Genomic DNA, 17000 nt, shown 5'->3' with positions numbered 1-17000 from the left:
CCGTCATTGAACAACAAGGCTAATAATAATTATAAAGCTTGAACAAAAATCAAGCACTTGGTTCGCTTTAGCTGATCGAAAAATGACGTTTTCACAAAAACCGCCTTCGAGAAGAATGTTCAGAACTTGATTAAGACTTAACAACCCAGATTCAACTAGATAAAATGACCTAGAGGTAACGCACTCGGCTATCACTCAAATGATCCAAGTTCGAATACCATTCATATTTTTGAAAACTTTTCTCCACTTGGTGCACTTTGGCAGAACATTTTCATGGTTTTCTTCGACCAGCAGAAATTTGAAGTACACAAATTACTGCACTGTCGCATCTCAGGACAAGCAACGACTTCATTTGACATAATCACTCTTGCTCTGTGCCTGCACATGTACAGCATATGATAAAAAAACGCATGGGAGGAAAAGGCTGAGATGGGAGAGCTTCCGCCTTTCATAGTTTAACCTATTTTGAGACCTACGTGCTACCATACTTCACGCGTCCTCTCTGATTCATGTAAAGGATTATGAGTGATATCGATTTCAACTTGATTAAAAAATCTAGTTTTTTTTTCATAATTCGACTGGGTTTATCTGAAACACAAAAACACATTCAGCCACACTGAACTATAAACCATTTTCTAATGTTTCTGACCAGCCAGAGTGAACTGTACAGAGAAATAAAATGTAAGTATATCAATGATTTCAAATGATTCACGTGTATACTTCATCTCGGATCGCTAACAAAGGCTTGCAAGTGACATGTGTGCGGAAAAGTTTAAAAAAGTTTTAGCTGTTGTTTATTTGTGAATGGTTGAACTTTAAACTTGATTATCTCGGAATAAACTATTTGGCACTTAGTTCGGTTTAGCAGAACCCCGGCCAAATATAATGGTACTTCGTCCTAGAGGAATTTACATAAAGTTATAAGGTAAAAGCACTAGACTTCGCCACTGCCCTAGTCTTCGCTCCCTCCATACATCCATTTTTTATGTATGAAGTGGCGAAGATTAGAGCAGAATTTTAGGGGGGGCGAAGTCTAGTGTTTTTTTACCCTAGTTGATTAAATAAACTTTATGCCAAAACAATCGGATTGATTTTTTTCCACTCTCTAAAACGCCTAGCAGTATGAAATGCGCGTACATCGGTTCGTGATTGCCAGTATTCATTTTACCACATATCGACTAAACTATCATAATTACTAATTTAAGTAAACGTTTATTAAAAATAAAATACTTAATCCATTGCAAAACCTGAGTATATATGCAGATAATGTAATGCGTTGTTATTTTTTTATGGTGAAGACAATTCAACGCTCGTAATACCTTGTTTGCCGTTGCTCCGAAAGAATAAAAAATCCACCATGTGGAACATAAATTATAATTTTAACGATATTTTGGTTATTTTGAAGGGATACAAATAGAACCATTGAAAAATGAAACGATAACTTGTTCCTTCGCACTTTTGCATTAAAAATTTCTCGTAAAATTCAACGGTTTCGATAAAAAAAAAACCAGGGTATTTCGCCCCGGGTGTTCATTATGCCCCGAATTCCCCTAACTGTGTAGATCATAGATGTTTTGATGTGAGTGTGTCGGTATATGAAAGCACCAGCCAGCGCTAGGAGTGACGTAGTTAATAGATTTTGTGTCCCTCCATGGGCAATTTTGCTTCAGGGATGGATCACAGGCGCTTGGACCAAGTGTCCTGGCTACAAGCCTTGACTAAAGCGCTCTCTGAAACGAAAAGAAACACTATCTCATTGGTTCCTTGTGTGAATGTAGCTGATCTGGCGATACTGGAGTTGCAACTGTGGGCGGTCAATCAAGCTAATGCTCAAGCTCACTAATAGAAATACACTAGAACTCCAATGGCGCTGTAATCACTACTCCTAATTAATTATGTTAATAACTTTAATTGTAATAACTGATTGTTTATGAACGCTCATTTTCCAGAGCATCTTTTGTTTTGGTAAACAAAATTTATTTGACACTTGTAGTACCGCTAATGACGCTGTAAGTGCGTGGCAAACTAGATGTTAGTCACACGAACAGTCGCGACATTGGACTTCTGTGGCTAGTTATTCTAATAGCTCACTTGAACAGAATAGGATAAAGATCGATCAACACGAGATTAGAGATTTTTAGCCTTGCATTACTATTTTCGAGAGGATAAGTGGATAAACACTGCAACGCTGTTGAAGATCTACCATCAAAAAGTTTCGTGTTTGGGTTAGTATTACGAGAAGAAAAGTACGCAACAAATTAAGCTTTTGTGTTGAAACCAACAAAAAATTCCGATATCATGCCATTTTCCGTTGGCAATTGCCGCGCCTTTTTGCTTGCTTAGTGTCTCTTTTGTCCGATAATTATCTTTCTGATTAAGAGAGATTTCTGAACAAAAAATCTTGATGTAATACTAGCAAATTTACAAGAAAGAACCAGGACTTTATGGCGCATTTTTTCGGGGCATAACGTCCAAACATGCAGATATGTCACGAAGTCCAAGGAAAGAAGGCACATAGGATATTGTGACGCATCCAAACTTTTGGATGTTATTTCGCAAAAAAAAATGCGACTTAGCGACCGGGACAGTATGGCCTCGGACGTTGTGATCCGGCCCCGAAAGAACCCTTGGAGGAATTCTTGAGAGAATCCTTAGAGAAATTTCTGATGGATTCATTGGAGGAGCTTTTAAGATTTCCTCAAACAAATCTTTGATGGATTCTCTGGAGAAATTTTGAAGAGGAAAACTTATATTGAATTCCTTAGAAAAATGTTTATGCTAGTATAGTTTTTTTTAACAAATCCATTGGGCATTGCTTTGTAAATCATTGGAGATAAGTATTCTTCGAATAAATTCAAGAGAAATTCCTAAAAATTCACGGAGGTATTGCTGAAGTAGTTCTTAGAAAATTACTCGGAAGTATGCTTAGAGGAGTTTCTGAATGTTTATCTGCAGAAGTTTCTGCAGATCTCATCGGAAAATTTTCTGCTAGAATCGTTAGAGGAATTCCTAAACGAGTTATTGAAGGAATTGCCGAGGGAATCTTTAGAGCCTTTCCTGTAGGCTTTCTGACGAAATCCTTGGAGAAATTACTGAAGACATCTTCAACCCCAATTTCTGGAGTAACTCTGGTTAGTAATATTCATCGCAGATCTAAAATTTTTTTCAAAAAAAAAAAAAGCAGTGAAAGCCAATTTTCATACAAAATAGTCCACTTTAACTGTCTGTTTCTTTGTTCTTCTATGACCAATTGCGCCAAAAAATTGACAGAGAACAAATATGGTAATTTGTGTTATATTGGGTTGCTCATTAATGTTTAGACTATTGTGATAATTTGAAAATCCAACGAATCATCATTCCCCAGCGACAATTCAAACTTTGTTTACCTATTGCACATCCGACACCCCTGTCATGAACACAAGCGGACATGTGTACCTTAGCCGCTGTGAAGTCGTGTGAGAAATTCGACTGCGATAATAATGAATTCGGAATGTCGCAATAGCAAAAATTAGATTTTTTCTGAGCACCTGCCCAATTTTTATATACTCTTTGACAGTGTTCTAAATAATAGCAGAATTTGTTTATTTTTTGCCATAAACTATTTTTATTTTTTTTTTCTTCATTCTAATTTGTAACCTCGACGGATGTTGTCCGAAAAGGTACGAATTTTTATTTTATTATTCATGGTGGAGCAGAAATTCAATTTGTTCACACTTCTATTATTTTGAACAATTACACAACTTTTTTACGAGTGCTTCGAAAAAATCTAAATTTAGCAATTTCAAAATTGACCATATATGTAGTTCACAGTCAAATTTTCAACTCAATCGATCAATGGAGAACAAATTTAAAGCATGTCAAATTTTCAAGGAAATCAGATACCTTCCGGGCCCAGTCGGATTGCTAGTTTAAAAAATCCCTTAAACTCAAAAGCTTCAATCATTTCGGAATGTCCAAGAATTATGACCCATACGGTAATTTGATCGATAGTAACGATCGATCATCAAGCACGAAAAAGAAAGAAGATTGAAGAAGAACAGCGAATCATCAACACAAAATACACCATTCGTGATCGCGATCTCGGTTGGCTGGCACCAATACTAACTGCAGGCATTCGAATGGTCGGGTCATAGCAACATAATGCCAAAGAAACCAACAAAAACTTCCCAACTACGGATCCGTTTCGAATTTATCGCCGATAACAAATTGCAATCGACGATAGATAGCCTATGACAAGCATAGTAATTTAAATTATGCAATGTTAATTGAACTGAACTGGACAGAGAGCTTCACACGTTACCTTGCTAATAAATGAGTAAACTTTGTTAAGTGAATATTCAGAATTTTAATATTATACCGACCTACCTACATGCTATTCTGTTTGGATCCGGGGTTCCCGGTATTATCCGAAACCAGTTTTCTCCAGCTGATTTGTCATTTATCATCTCACTGACTGGATGTGCGTTCCTGTTTTCTGATTGGCTGACCTTGTGGGGTGCTTCCAAGAATAGTGATGAAATTATAAAACCAACTGAATTATTATTTTTCAAATATAAAAATAAATAAAATCATGCATCAAGTATACCATACCCAAGCGGTATGTTACCTCGTTCTTGGACGAACCCCGTCAGAGCCGACAGCACTCAGCGATCGTATATTTCGGCTTAGGTTTTCGTCTCTCGCATCAGTATGCTATTGACTTTGTAAGAGTGTGGTTTGTAGATTGCTTGATCTTCCGATCGATCTGGTAGTGAGTTAAATTTGTTGATGTTTGTTTTTACGTTCTGGGATTAGGAGTTTCACCAGTTGTTTGTTTTGGCTCAACGGGGATTTTTTTAGTTTTGATTAAGCCGGTTCGTTGAAAGATTCTTTCTTTATACTCTTTTTTTTGTCAACTGCACCTGTGTTAGTGGTTTTAATTTAAATTAAGCTGTTTTTATTCATCTCTAACGGAATTATTGAAGGTCATACTCTTGAACATGATTAAGTAACCCATTTCGATTGCGGCTCATCTAGCAACAAAAGAGCACTGCAAAGCAAAGTTTTCCGCTCCAACAGAAACGTTTAACGCGTTGAACCGTTGAAGGACGCATGTCTGAGGATTTCCTTTCGTCTTGCAGAGCTTCAATGAAGGTGGCATTGGTAGTGGCTGCAATGGCCGTTGCAGTTGCAACGGCTCAGCAGTCGATCGACAAGGTATACTTTCCTGAAAATGAAACATCGATTCTGGACTTTGCCAACCGTGCAAGTTTCGACGAAGTGGTCACACCAGATCCACTAGGGGTAAGTTGCTATCCGGTCACCCCAGCGGTACCGGTTCTGAAGGACTTTTGTCAGTCGGGTTTATTCTATCATTTTATTTTTTTATATTCTCCGCCGGCAAAACAGCCAAATTCGCCAACCCTCTCTCCGATGACATTAATCACAGCTCAAGGAGAAAAATGTACCTGCGTGCCATATTTCATGTGCAAGCCCGAAGCCGAATTCGCGGATCAAAACAAGTTCAACGAGATTGACGTCAAGTGAGTATAGTGTTATAAAAAATGATTTCCTCCCTACAGGAAAAACGATGATGGAGAACAGCGAATACATCCTCCTTTTGCTCTACAGCATATTTTTTTACGAGATGTATTCTGGATTCCTTTGAATCTTTAAGCGATCTAACATGCATATAATAAAGCCGGCTATGTTTGCACGTTTATTCAAAGCATGTTGATTCAATTTCAATTCAAAGCGATTAATTTGGATGTTCAGAAGTTATTACGAGCTGCTTCGCCAGTTCTTTTTCGCATTACTTTGATGATCGGCAAATAATAAGGGTGAAGATTTTCTTCGTCATATGCGCTAATTCCCGTAACATCAAATGGAAAATAGTTAATCATTTCAGATATTCCAACTTCACTTTTCCAATCTAGTTTCATCTAAAGAGGATGGAAGCGAAGAGATGTGTGTCTCTGTATCACCAGAAATCGAATAATTACACTTCTCGTTTCAATTTCACTCCACTTTCGAATTGAATTTTTTTTCTCGTTTTGCGTACGACGAAGAAAACCGCACCAAAGCAGCAGCTAGCCGAGATTTTCTTTATCATCGTTTAATTTTCACATCGCCAATTAAAAACCGCTCCATAAAGAATGAACATATGTTTCATAAAAATGTGCAAAGTAACCCATAAATAATTGAAAACGTTCCTTATTTTATAAAAAATGTACACGTAAAAAATAAAATTGTCTTATTCAAAGTAAAATTAATACCCAAACCAATTAATAATACTGCTCCATAATAAAATTTAAATACTACATAGAAAAATGCAAATGCTCCATAAAAAATTCAAATGGTACCCATAGAAAATTGAATATTGCTCCATAGAATAATTAAATTGCACCATAAAAAATTGAAATTGTACCATAGAAAATAGATGAATGCTTCATAAATATTATCAAACTGCACCATATGAAATATGAATTGCACCATGAAAAATTGAAAATTCTCCATAGATAGCATATTGTCATAATTCAATTCGACAGGGCTGAATTTCTTTACATTGTAATACTTTAGTGGTGCAAATGTTTAAAGTTATTGAGAATTTTCATTTTTTATGGAACAAATTATATTTTATGTGGTGCAGTTTGATAATACTTATGGAGCATTTATCTATTTTCTATGGTGCAATTTGATTTTTCTATGGGACAATATTCAATTTTCTATGGGTAACATTTTTTTTTTTCCTGGAGCATTTTCCTTTTTCTATGGAGCAGTCAGCAGTAGTATTTTATTATGAAACATTTTTGCATTATTTATTGGTACAAAATTGCGCTTTTAACGAGAAAATTTTATGTATTGCCAGTACATTTTCTATAAAGTATGGAATATTTTCAGTTACAGGGCCCATATAGCCGAGGCGGTAAACGCACGGGTATTCAGCATGACCATGCTGAGGGTGACGGGTTCGATTCCCGGTCGGTCCAGGATCTTTTCGTAAAGGAAATTTCCTTGACTTCCTTGGGCATAGAGTATATTCGTGCCTGCCACACGATATACACATGCAAAATGGCCATTGGCAGAGGAAGCTCTCAGTTAATAACTGTGGAAGTGCTCATAGAACACTAAGCGGAGAAGCAGGCTTTGTCCCAGTGAGGACGTTACGCCAAGAAGAGAGAGAGAGAGTTTTCAGTTATTTTAATTCAAGTTTTAATCACACATTAAAGAACGCTTTTTGATTTTCTATGGAGCATTTGCAATTCGTTATGATTGCAATGACCTTTTGCCCTTACCGAACTGCAGTCACACCCGCAAAAGCTCTATGGCCCTTCAAAGTTGCATTTCACTATTGAATAATGCAGCAAAAACTATTCTAATAATAAAATAAATTAATATGTCCCGTAGATTAAATGTAAACAGACTAGTTGTCGTCCAAGCGAAATTGCAAGCAATTGCGCGCGTGGATCTCTCACAACTACTGTGAGAGATTTATCATTGCATTGTGGTGGCATACTATGTAATTTCAAAGATTCTCGTTTTCGGTGTTTTTCCGGTTGACTTTCCCAATTATTTTTTTTTTCGTACGATCACGTTGGAGCCATACACGAATGAAACGCTGAAAGAACGGTGTAGATCCGATGGCCCGTTCCTGAGCCTATTCGTGAAATACAAACACCATGCCATTTTTGTTTATATGCTATATATAGATAAACCAAAACATTTAAATAAACACTGAATTTTCAAGTTTTTTTTTTGAAAATGCTCAGTTAATGAGGATTTTAAAATTATTTTTAAGTATGATTGGCAATTTTTTTGGCTGAACAGTGAAGACATTTTCGGGCTATCTTATTCATGAGATGAGAAATTGGTATAATAATGATAAAATCATTGGAAAAAAATTTCTTCACTATTTTTTATGAGTATCACGTAAATGAAACATCAAATGTTTGACTCAAGTTTGTACGTATTTTCGATTTTTTTTTTAAATTATTTTTTTTACCTTATCCATTATTCATTCATGGCATTTATCGGTTATAAGAGCAGAGTTAAAAGGGCCCATATAGCCAAGGCGGTAAACACACGGGTATTCAGCATGACCATGCTGAGGGTGACGGGTTCGATTCCCGGTCGGTCCAGGATCTTTTCGTAAAAGGAAATTTCCTTGACTTCCTTGGGCATAGAGTATCTTCGTGCCTGCCACACGATATACACATGCAAAATGGCCATTGGCAGAGGAAGCTCTCAGTTAATAACTGTGGAAGTGCTCATAGAACACTAAGCGGAGAAGCAGGCTTTGTCCCAGTGAGGACGTTACGCCAAGAAGAGAGAGAGAGAGTTTTCAGTTATTTTAATTCAAGTTTTAATCACACATTAAAGAACGCTTTTTGATTTTCTATGGAGCATTTGCAATTCGTTATGATTGCAATGACCTTTTGCCCTTACCGAACTGCAGTCACACCCGCAAAAGCTCTATGGCCCTTCAAAGTTGCATTTCACTATTGAATAATGCAGCAAAAACTATTCTAATAATAAAATAAATTAATATGTCCCGTAGATTAAATGTAAACAGACTAGTTGTCGTCCAAGCGAAATTGCAAGCAATTGCGCGCGTGGATCTCTCACAACTACTGTGAGAGATTTATCATTGCATTGTGGTGGCATACTATGTAATTTCAAAGATTCTCGTTTTCGGTGTTTTTCCGGTTGACTTTCCCAATTATTTTTTTTTTCGTACGATCACGTTGGAGCCATACACGAATGAAACGCTGAAAGAACGGTGTAGATCCGATGGCCCGTTCCTGAGCCTATTCGTGAAATACAAACACCATGCCATTTTTGTTTATATGCTATATATAGATAAACCAAAACATTTAAATAAACACTGAATTTTCAAGTTTTTTTTTTTTTGAAAATGCTCAGTTAATGAGGATTTTAAAATTATTTTTAAGTATGATTGGCAATTTTTTTGGCTGAACAGTGAAGACATTTTCGGGCTATCTTATTCATGAGATGAGAAATTGGTATAATAATGATAAAATCATTGGAAAAAAATTTCTTCACTATTTTTTATGAGTATCACGTAAATGAAACATCAAATGTTTGACTCAAGTTTGTACGTATTTTCGATTTTTTTTTTAAATTATTTTTTTTACCTTATCCATTATTCATTCATGGCATTTATCGGTTATAAGAGCAGAGTTAAAAGGGCCCATATAGCCAAGGCGGTAAACACACGGGTATTCAGCATGACCATGCTGAGGGTGACGGGTTCGATTCCCGGTCGGTCCAGGATCTTTTCGTAAAAGGAAATTTCCTTGACTTCCTTGGGCATAGAGTATCTTCGTGCCTGCCACACGATATACACATGCAAAATGGCCATTGGCAGAGGAAGCTCTCAGTTAATAACTGTGGAAGTGCTCATAGAACACTAAGCGGAGAAGCAGGCTTTGTCCCAGTGAGGACGTTACGCCAAGAAGAGAGAGAGAGAGTTTTCAGTTATTTTAATTCAAGTTTTAATCACACATTAAAGAACGCTTTTTGATTTTCTATGGAGCATTTGCAATTCGTTATGATTGCAATGACCTTTTGCCCTTACCGAACTGCAGTCACACCCGCAAAAGCTCTATGGCCCTTCAAAGTTGCATTTCACTATTGAATAATGCAGCAAAAACTATTCTAATAATAAAATAAATTAATATGTCCCGTAGATTAAATGTAAACAGACTAGTTGTCGTCCAAGCGAAATTGCAAGCAATTGCGCGCGTGGATCTCTCACAACTACTGTGAGAGATTTATCATTGCATTGTGGTGGCATACTATGTAATTTCAAAGATTCTCGTTTTCGGTGTTTTTCCGGTTGACTTTCCCAATTATTTTTTTTTCGTACGATCACGTTGGAGCCATACACGAATGAAACGCTGAAAGAACGGTGTAGATCCGATGGCCCGTTCCTGAGCCTATTCGTGAAATACAAACACCATGCCATTTTTGTTTATATGCTATATATAGATAAACCAAAACATTTAAATAAACACTGAATTTTCAAGTTTTTTTTTTTTTTGAAAATGCTCAGTTAATGAGGATTTTAAAATTATTTTTAAGTATGATTGGCAATTTTTTTGGCTGAACAGTGAAGACATTTTCGGGCTATCTTATTCATGAGATGAGAAATTGGTATAATAATGATAAAATCATTGGAAAAAAATTTCTTCACTATTTTTTATGAGTATCACGTAAATGAAACATCAAATGTTTGACTCAAGTTTGTACGTATTTTCGATTTTTTTTTTAAATTATTTTTTTTACCTTATCCATTATTCATTCATGGCATTTATCGGTTATAAGAGCAGAGTTAAAAGGGCCCATATAGCCAAGGCGGTAAACACACGGGTATTCAGCATGACCATGCTGAGGGTGACGGGTTCGATTCCCGGTCGGTCCAGGATCTTTTCGTAAAAGGAAATTTCCTTGACTTCCTTGGGCATAGAGTATCTTCGTGCCTGCCACACGATATACGCATGCAAAATGGTCATTGGCAGAGGAAGCTCTCAGTTAATAACTGTGGAAGTGCTCATTGAACACTAAGCTGAGAAGCAGGCTTTGTCCCAATGAAGACGTTACGCCAAGAAGAGAGAGAGAGAGAAAGAGAGAGAGAGAGAGAGAGAGAGAGAGAGAGAGAGAAGAGCAGAGTTGCGCTCTAACACTATCAGTTTTAACCCTTAGAAATCGCCGATTTTGATAAGTCCACTACGATCTTAACGTTAAAAAAAAATCTAAGTCATATGTTTCTTTGACGAGTCCGCTTTCCTTTTTCATCATTTCCTTCAGTTTGAAAATTCAGCACCACAATAATAGCCCAGTTACAATGACAGTGATCTAGAGTATGCAGGTCAACATCGAGTCGTTACCTGTCACCATCGTCCTGATATTGTTTGGCCTGCGGTGTTACACTATCAGAGGTCAGCTAATATGACTGATGCAGTGTGCCTCTGTCAGGCCCAGATTTTAGGGGGGACAAAGGGTGCAAGTGCCCCGGGCCCCCCGATCAGGGGGGCCTCCCAAGAATCCATGAGCTCTATATATTTTGTTCATGAAACCATAAAAAATGCACAACAAAGACGATTACATTTTATGCAAGTTCTAGGTTGGTTATAATTGGGTTCTTCAAGGGTATCCATATACATAAATTCATAATCTGAAATCGAAATCCAAAATATCATAATTTTGACGCACTCGAGCTATTTGCAGATTGGATTTGAAGTTTTTCAGAGATTTTTTTTCGGTATGAGCTCTAAAACCATAAAACTGATTTGTTGATTTATATTTTGAAGCAAAAAAATTTGCTGTTTCGAGTGAGCTAAAAGCAATATTTAAATTACTTAACAATCCAACTCCCAAGTAACACACTTGTCAAAGAGTCACGGCGGCGCAGGTTTTTGAAACGCAGAAGTCAATGAGACTTACTTCTAACAAGAAAGTGTTTATTTGTTAACAGTAAGTCACAGTGACTTCGGCGCAACAAAAACCTGCGCCGCCGTGACTCTTCTGTGACAAATATGTTACTTGGGCTGTTTGGAATCGAAAAGTTTTTCCAAAATGACTATTTTGAGGGATCAGTTGTAATGCTTGATTGCAGCAAATTCATCTCTAGATAGGCATAATAGTATTCAGCAATTTGGTTGAACGAAGTTTTTGTTTTTTTTTAAATACGCGATTTTCTCTAAAACCTCTTGAAAGTTCTTATTGAGTTCAGTAGATTTTTTTCTGTGAGTTACTGTTACTACACAAGAACGTCTCTAAGCACGGAGTGTTATAAGAAGTTTTGCGGAGTAACTTCAAAATCAGTCTATTGATTATACAATTACAATCTGAAAACTACTAGTTAGTACCTATCTGCATCAGTTCATTGAGTACAGATGTAATCATATAGAAGATAAGATAATGATTCCAGAAGATGTTTCCAAAATTCGGGGCAGTTTTGGAAATCTTATTTCCAAAAACATGTCGGAGCTGCAGTTAAATATTTCTATATTTTGAGTTTCACTTATGTTTTCGAGAATGTATTGCTAAAGTTTCCCCTGGTGTCCTACCTTTTTTTTATCTGAATCTTGAAATACTCATAGAATATTGCAATTCTAAATATAATTTCACAATATGCCTAAGTATTCTTATCAGAGAATGTTGGAAGTGGTTATCTAAGGACCGATGGAGTTAGTGAATAGCGAAGAAGAACGAGAGGTGTGGTGAGTGTTGGATTCAGGTTGACTATCTATTTTACAGAACTGTTAGCTTTTCTATGGCGGTGTTGGTTTACGCGCCCTGTCTTGCGAAGACGTGAGTTCAATCCCCACCAGAACTACGTGAATTTTGTTTTCGCAATTTTTCCACTCAATTTATCCATTTTTCAAAATAAATTGTGCCTATGAACTTCAGTCATTACGTACGTCTAACATACCATTTCGGTTGACTATCAGAAAAACAACAACATTCGTGTTCGTAAAAACTTAAAAAAGTAAAAATACGAACAATACACAACATTAAAGAAAAAAAAATAAATCTTCAAAATGTTGCTGTTAGGGGCCCACTTTATAGGGTTTGGCCTAGACCCCCCGAAGCCTAAATCTGGCACTGGCCTCTGTATAAGAGTTGACTAAGCATAAAGTTACATAAGGTAACGATAATTTTCACACCAGCTGTGTGAGAACCAAAAGCTTTTTTTTTCTTTGTCTGTCAATTAATTATCAGAAGCAAGACTCCTATGCAAACTTCTAAAGGTGGCGGGTTCGATTCCCGGTTGGTCCAGGAACTTTTCGTAATGGAAATCTCCTTGATTACCTTGAGTATTGGATATCTTCGTGCCTGCTACATGATATAAAAAAGGTCATTAGCAGAGGAAGCTGTCAGTTAAAAACTGTGGAATTGCTCATAGAACACTAACAAAAGAAGCAAGCTTTGTTCCAATGGAGCGTTACGCAAAGACGAAGAAGAGATAACCAGCCCCAAAACTGTAATCGGCCACAATAATCTGTGTACATAAAATGTACTACCCTTACATTAATCACTGGAAAAAACAAACTTCAAAATCTCTAAATTGATCATTTCAGAAAAAAATAGTAGAAATTGTATTTTTTTTTTTTACATTTTAAATTATGCCGAATATATTAAATCTACTTTGATTATCTAAATTCCCTTCAAACTTTGTTTGCGGGACCCAGAACTATAATTTACTGAAATTGACAAGTTTTTATTTTTTGATTTTTTAACTGATAAGACATTTTTTTTTTTTTGATAAAAGTATCGTAATTCAAATTGATCTTTTAAACAGCAAATCAAATATTGGCAAAATAATTTCTGCAAAACCAGCACCGAATCTGTACGAAACTACGTGACAGCATTTTGTTCAACAAATTTAAACTTAAATTCAAATAAGTGTAATCAGTTTTGTACCGCGTATCCGTGTCTTTCTTTCTAAAAGTCGGTAAAAGATTAAACTTAAAATTTAATTGATAAGTTTTAATTTTTTGATTTTTTAACAGATAGGATCATTTTTTTTTTTGTAAAAGTATCGTAATTCAGGGTCAAATTGATCTCTTGAACTTTTGCTGATTGTAGTAAATCAAATATTGGCAAAATAATTTCTGCAAAACATGCACCGAATGGATCTGTACGAAACTACGTAACAGCATTTTGTTCAACAAATTTAAACTTAAATTCAAATGAGTGTAATCAGTTTTGTACCGCGTATCCGCGTCTTTCTTTCTAAAAGTGGGTACAAGATTAAACTTAATGTTAAATAACTTCAAAAATCAAAAAAAAATGCCTTCTTCACTAAATATTGATAATCTGAACTCGAATAACGCGTCAAAACTCTTATAACTAATGAATTCGGCAGTTAAAGGGTGGTACGGTCAAAATTGGGTCGAACTATTTTTTTTTTCATAACTTTGGACTGCGTACACTAAAATAGCTGATTTTTGAACCAGTAATGGTGCATTATATGTAGCTAATGCCATAAAATTTTCATCAAAATCGGTTTAGTTTTTACGGAGATATTGTTGAATCCTGGGATCTGCAATTTTAAAATTTTGTACAAAGAGGCTTCAAAAATAAGAACACATTTTTACTGTTTTATTTATAGAGCTAGAAATACTGAATTCAATGATTTTTTTTCTGTATACATATAAAGAATGCATGTCCAAATGTTGTGTAAAAATTTCATTCAATTTGATTTTACCGTTTCAAAGTTATATTTGTTTAAGTGGCACCCTGTCAGTTTTTTTCATATTCAAACTGCCACAACTTTGGAAGTATTCATACATAATGGCTCAAAATTTTACTTAGATCATATTTGTATGATAGTAATATTCTGTAAAATTTTCATATGAATCGGAGCAGTATTAGTAGTTTTATAACGAAAAGTGTGCTCTACTGATCTTAAATTGCCAAAGATTTACTTTGTACAAAATTCTAAAAAGGCAGGTCGTTGGTTTTATCTATGTATCAACCAATACCTAATGGATTTTGATGAAAATTTTATGGCATAAGCTACAAATAATGCACCATTACTGGTCCAAAAAATCAGCTGTTTTAGTGTACGCAGTCTGACGTTATGAAAAAAATGTATGACCAAATTTTGACCATACCAAACTTTAAATGACAAGTTGAAATTTTCGAATTAACTATTAAACACCTGAAGGATGCAGTTTTCTTTGAAACAAACTAGTTCAACCACTATAAATCCCTTTTTTTGTAACTAAAACTGAAATTTCGAAAACTGATTCATGTCCACAATTGCTACACCACATCACAATCAAGCTTCCATAAAAATGTGAATACTGAAAGTTTACAGTTACTCCTAGTGGCAATCGATTGTTTAGTACCAACGGATTCAGCTATTTAAGATACACTAAAAAAAACCTTCAAAAAGTAATACAAAAATAACTTTTTCTGATAACTGACAAGTCCACAATCATCTCTAGATATCTATGAACTAGATGATCATAAGGACGCGCAGAAATTGATAATATAGAATTACAATTTGATCAATTTGACCCCGGTTTACGGTACCTAAAATCGTAAATTTTTCATAATGCGATAATGCGATGTATGCAACCTCAGCTCTATCATTCTGGGTGAGAAAGTTAACTTTTCTAAACTTTTTCTATTTTGAGACAACCTACTGTGTAGTCTAGATTAAATGTGTTGTACTTTGCATAAGAACATTAGAATAACTAGCCACAGAAGTCCAATGTCGCGACTGTTCGTGTGATTAACATCTAGTTTGCCACGCCCTTACAGCGTCAGTAGCGGTGCTAGAAGTATCAAATAAATTTTGTTTACCAAAACAAAAGACCCTCTACAAGATGGACAGTTATTACAATTAATGTTATTGAAATAATTAAACAGGAAAAGTGACTACAGCGCCATTGAAAAAAAACTCAGTTCAAAATTGAAAAAAACGCGTAAAAAAAGTTTTGCTATTTCTCACCCCTTTGAAGGGGTGAGAATGGGTCAAGGGGACCGAATATATTCCGCATTGACAACAAAGCAAGTTAATAAAGTTCTGGTCGAGGTTGATACTACTTACCAATAATATATTATATGGTGAATATGAGTTTGATAATCTAAAAGGTATCAATCCAACTAAAAGTGGGAGTTTTCATCGAGTCTTGAAGGTGGCATTTTGAAAAGGCATTATTTTCAAGCTTTTTTCGATGCTTTATCAAAAAATATCTAATTGCTCTAGAAACCCATTTTTTGACAAGAACTGCTGGCAAATACGAGGATGAAACCATGAAATTGTTGATTCGATATTCGCAATATTGTATGAGATATTTCAGATAATGTTTTGACCCAATTTCGCCCCTCTGACCCATTGTCGCCCTCAACGACGGTAGTATAAGCCATTTGAAAACAGATATGGGTGAATACTCTTTACTCTATGTGAAGCCGTGGACCAAATCTCTGTGAATTTTTACAGAGATCTGAGTAAAGAGTATTTAAATACTATGTTTTATTCATACAAACCGTGAACCCAACAGACTCATTTAAACCTACTACAGTACTGATTCATTTTATCTTACATTTATTAGCTATAACCCAGACAGCTGCCAAGATGTGTTGGATGTATGCTGTCGGGCTGAAGATTCCCTGGTAGTTCCCATGAATAACACCCCTGGAGTGGTTTCAAACCGAAAACCGGTTGGTTGTGGATTAAGAAACATCGGTGGTATTGATTTCACGCTTACAGGAAATTTTGTGAGTATTACATCTTCTGTCTAGTAGGTATATGACAATTTACACATCTTCTTCAACAACTTAGAACAACGAAGCTGGTTTTGGCGAGTTCCCATGGACGGTTGCCATTATTAAAACTGCCGATAGTTCTAGTCATTGCGGAGGTTCTCTCATTCACCCCAACCTGGTTTTGACGGGAGCACATTGCGTACAAGGTTTCCGCAGAGGTCAGCTGAAGATTCGAGCCGGCGAGTGGGATACTCAAACGACGAAGGAACGTCTACCATTCCAGGAACGAATTGTAACTCGTGTCAACAGCCATCCTGACTACAATCCAAGAACTTTAGCGTACGATGTCGCTGTGCTGGAACTGGAAAGCCCCATCGCTTTGGCTGATCATATCAACGTTGTCTGCCTGCCACCGAACAACTACGACACGCGGCGATCCGACTGCTTCGCCAGCGGTTGGGGAAAGAACCAGTTTGGAAAATCTGGCCGCTACAGCGTAATCATGAAGAAAGTTCCGCTCCCGATTGTGGAATCATCAACGTGTGAACGGCAACTGCAAGCGACTCGGCTAACGTCCCGGTTTCGGTTACATCAGACATTCATTTGCGCCGGTGGAGAAGCCGGTGTCGACACATGCGAAGGAGATGGAGGTGCCCCGTTGGTTTGCCCAGTCGGTTCCGCTAACGAAAACCGTTACGCCCAGATGGGAATGGTTGCCTGGGGCATTGGGTGCCACGGTAAAGTTCCAGCAGTTTACTCCAATGTGATGAGAT

General features: G+C 36.4%; 1 protein-coding gene across 1 annotated transcript; it reads left to right on the top strand.

Annotated features, from left to right (window-relative positions):
- Positions 1-4662: 4662 nt before the first annotated feature.
- On the top strand, positions 4663-17000 carry LOC109403404 (phenoloxidase-activating factor 2; the record flags this gene model as incomplete). Its single annotated transcript, XM_019676229.3, is given in 5 exon segments — positions 4663-4750; positions 5121-5283; positions 5389-5522; positions 16074-16239; positions 16304-17000. Coding segments are annotated over 4 exon segments (1153 nt in total), but the record flags the coding sequence as incomplete, so codon positions are not given.

This window comes from Aedes albopictus, chromosome 3, assembly GCF_035046485.1.
Source record: "Aedes albopictus strain Foshan chromosome 3, AalbF5, whole genome shotgun sequence".
In the NCBI taxonomy this organism is placed as follows: Eukaryota; Metazoa; Arthropoda; class Insecta; order Diptera; family Culicidae; genus Aedes; species Aedes albopictus.
Note: the sequence above shows the minus strand (reverse complement) of the source record. Positions and strands in the feature narration are given on the sequence as shown.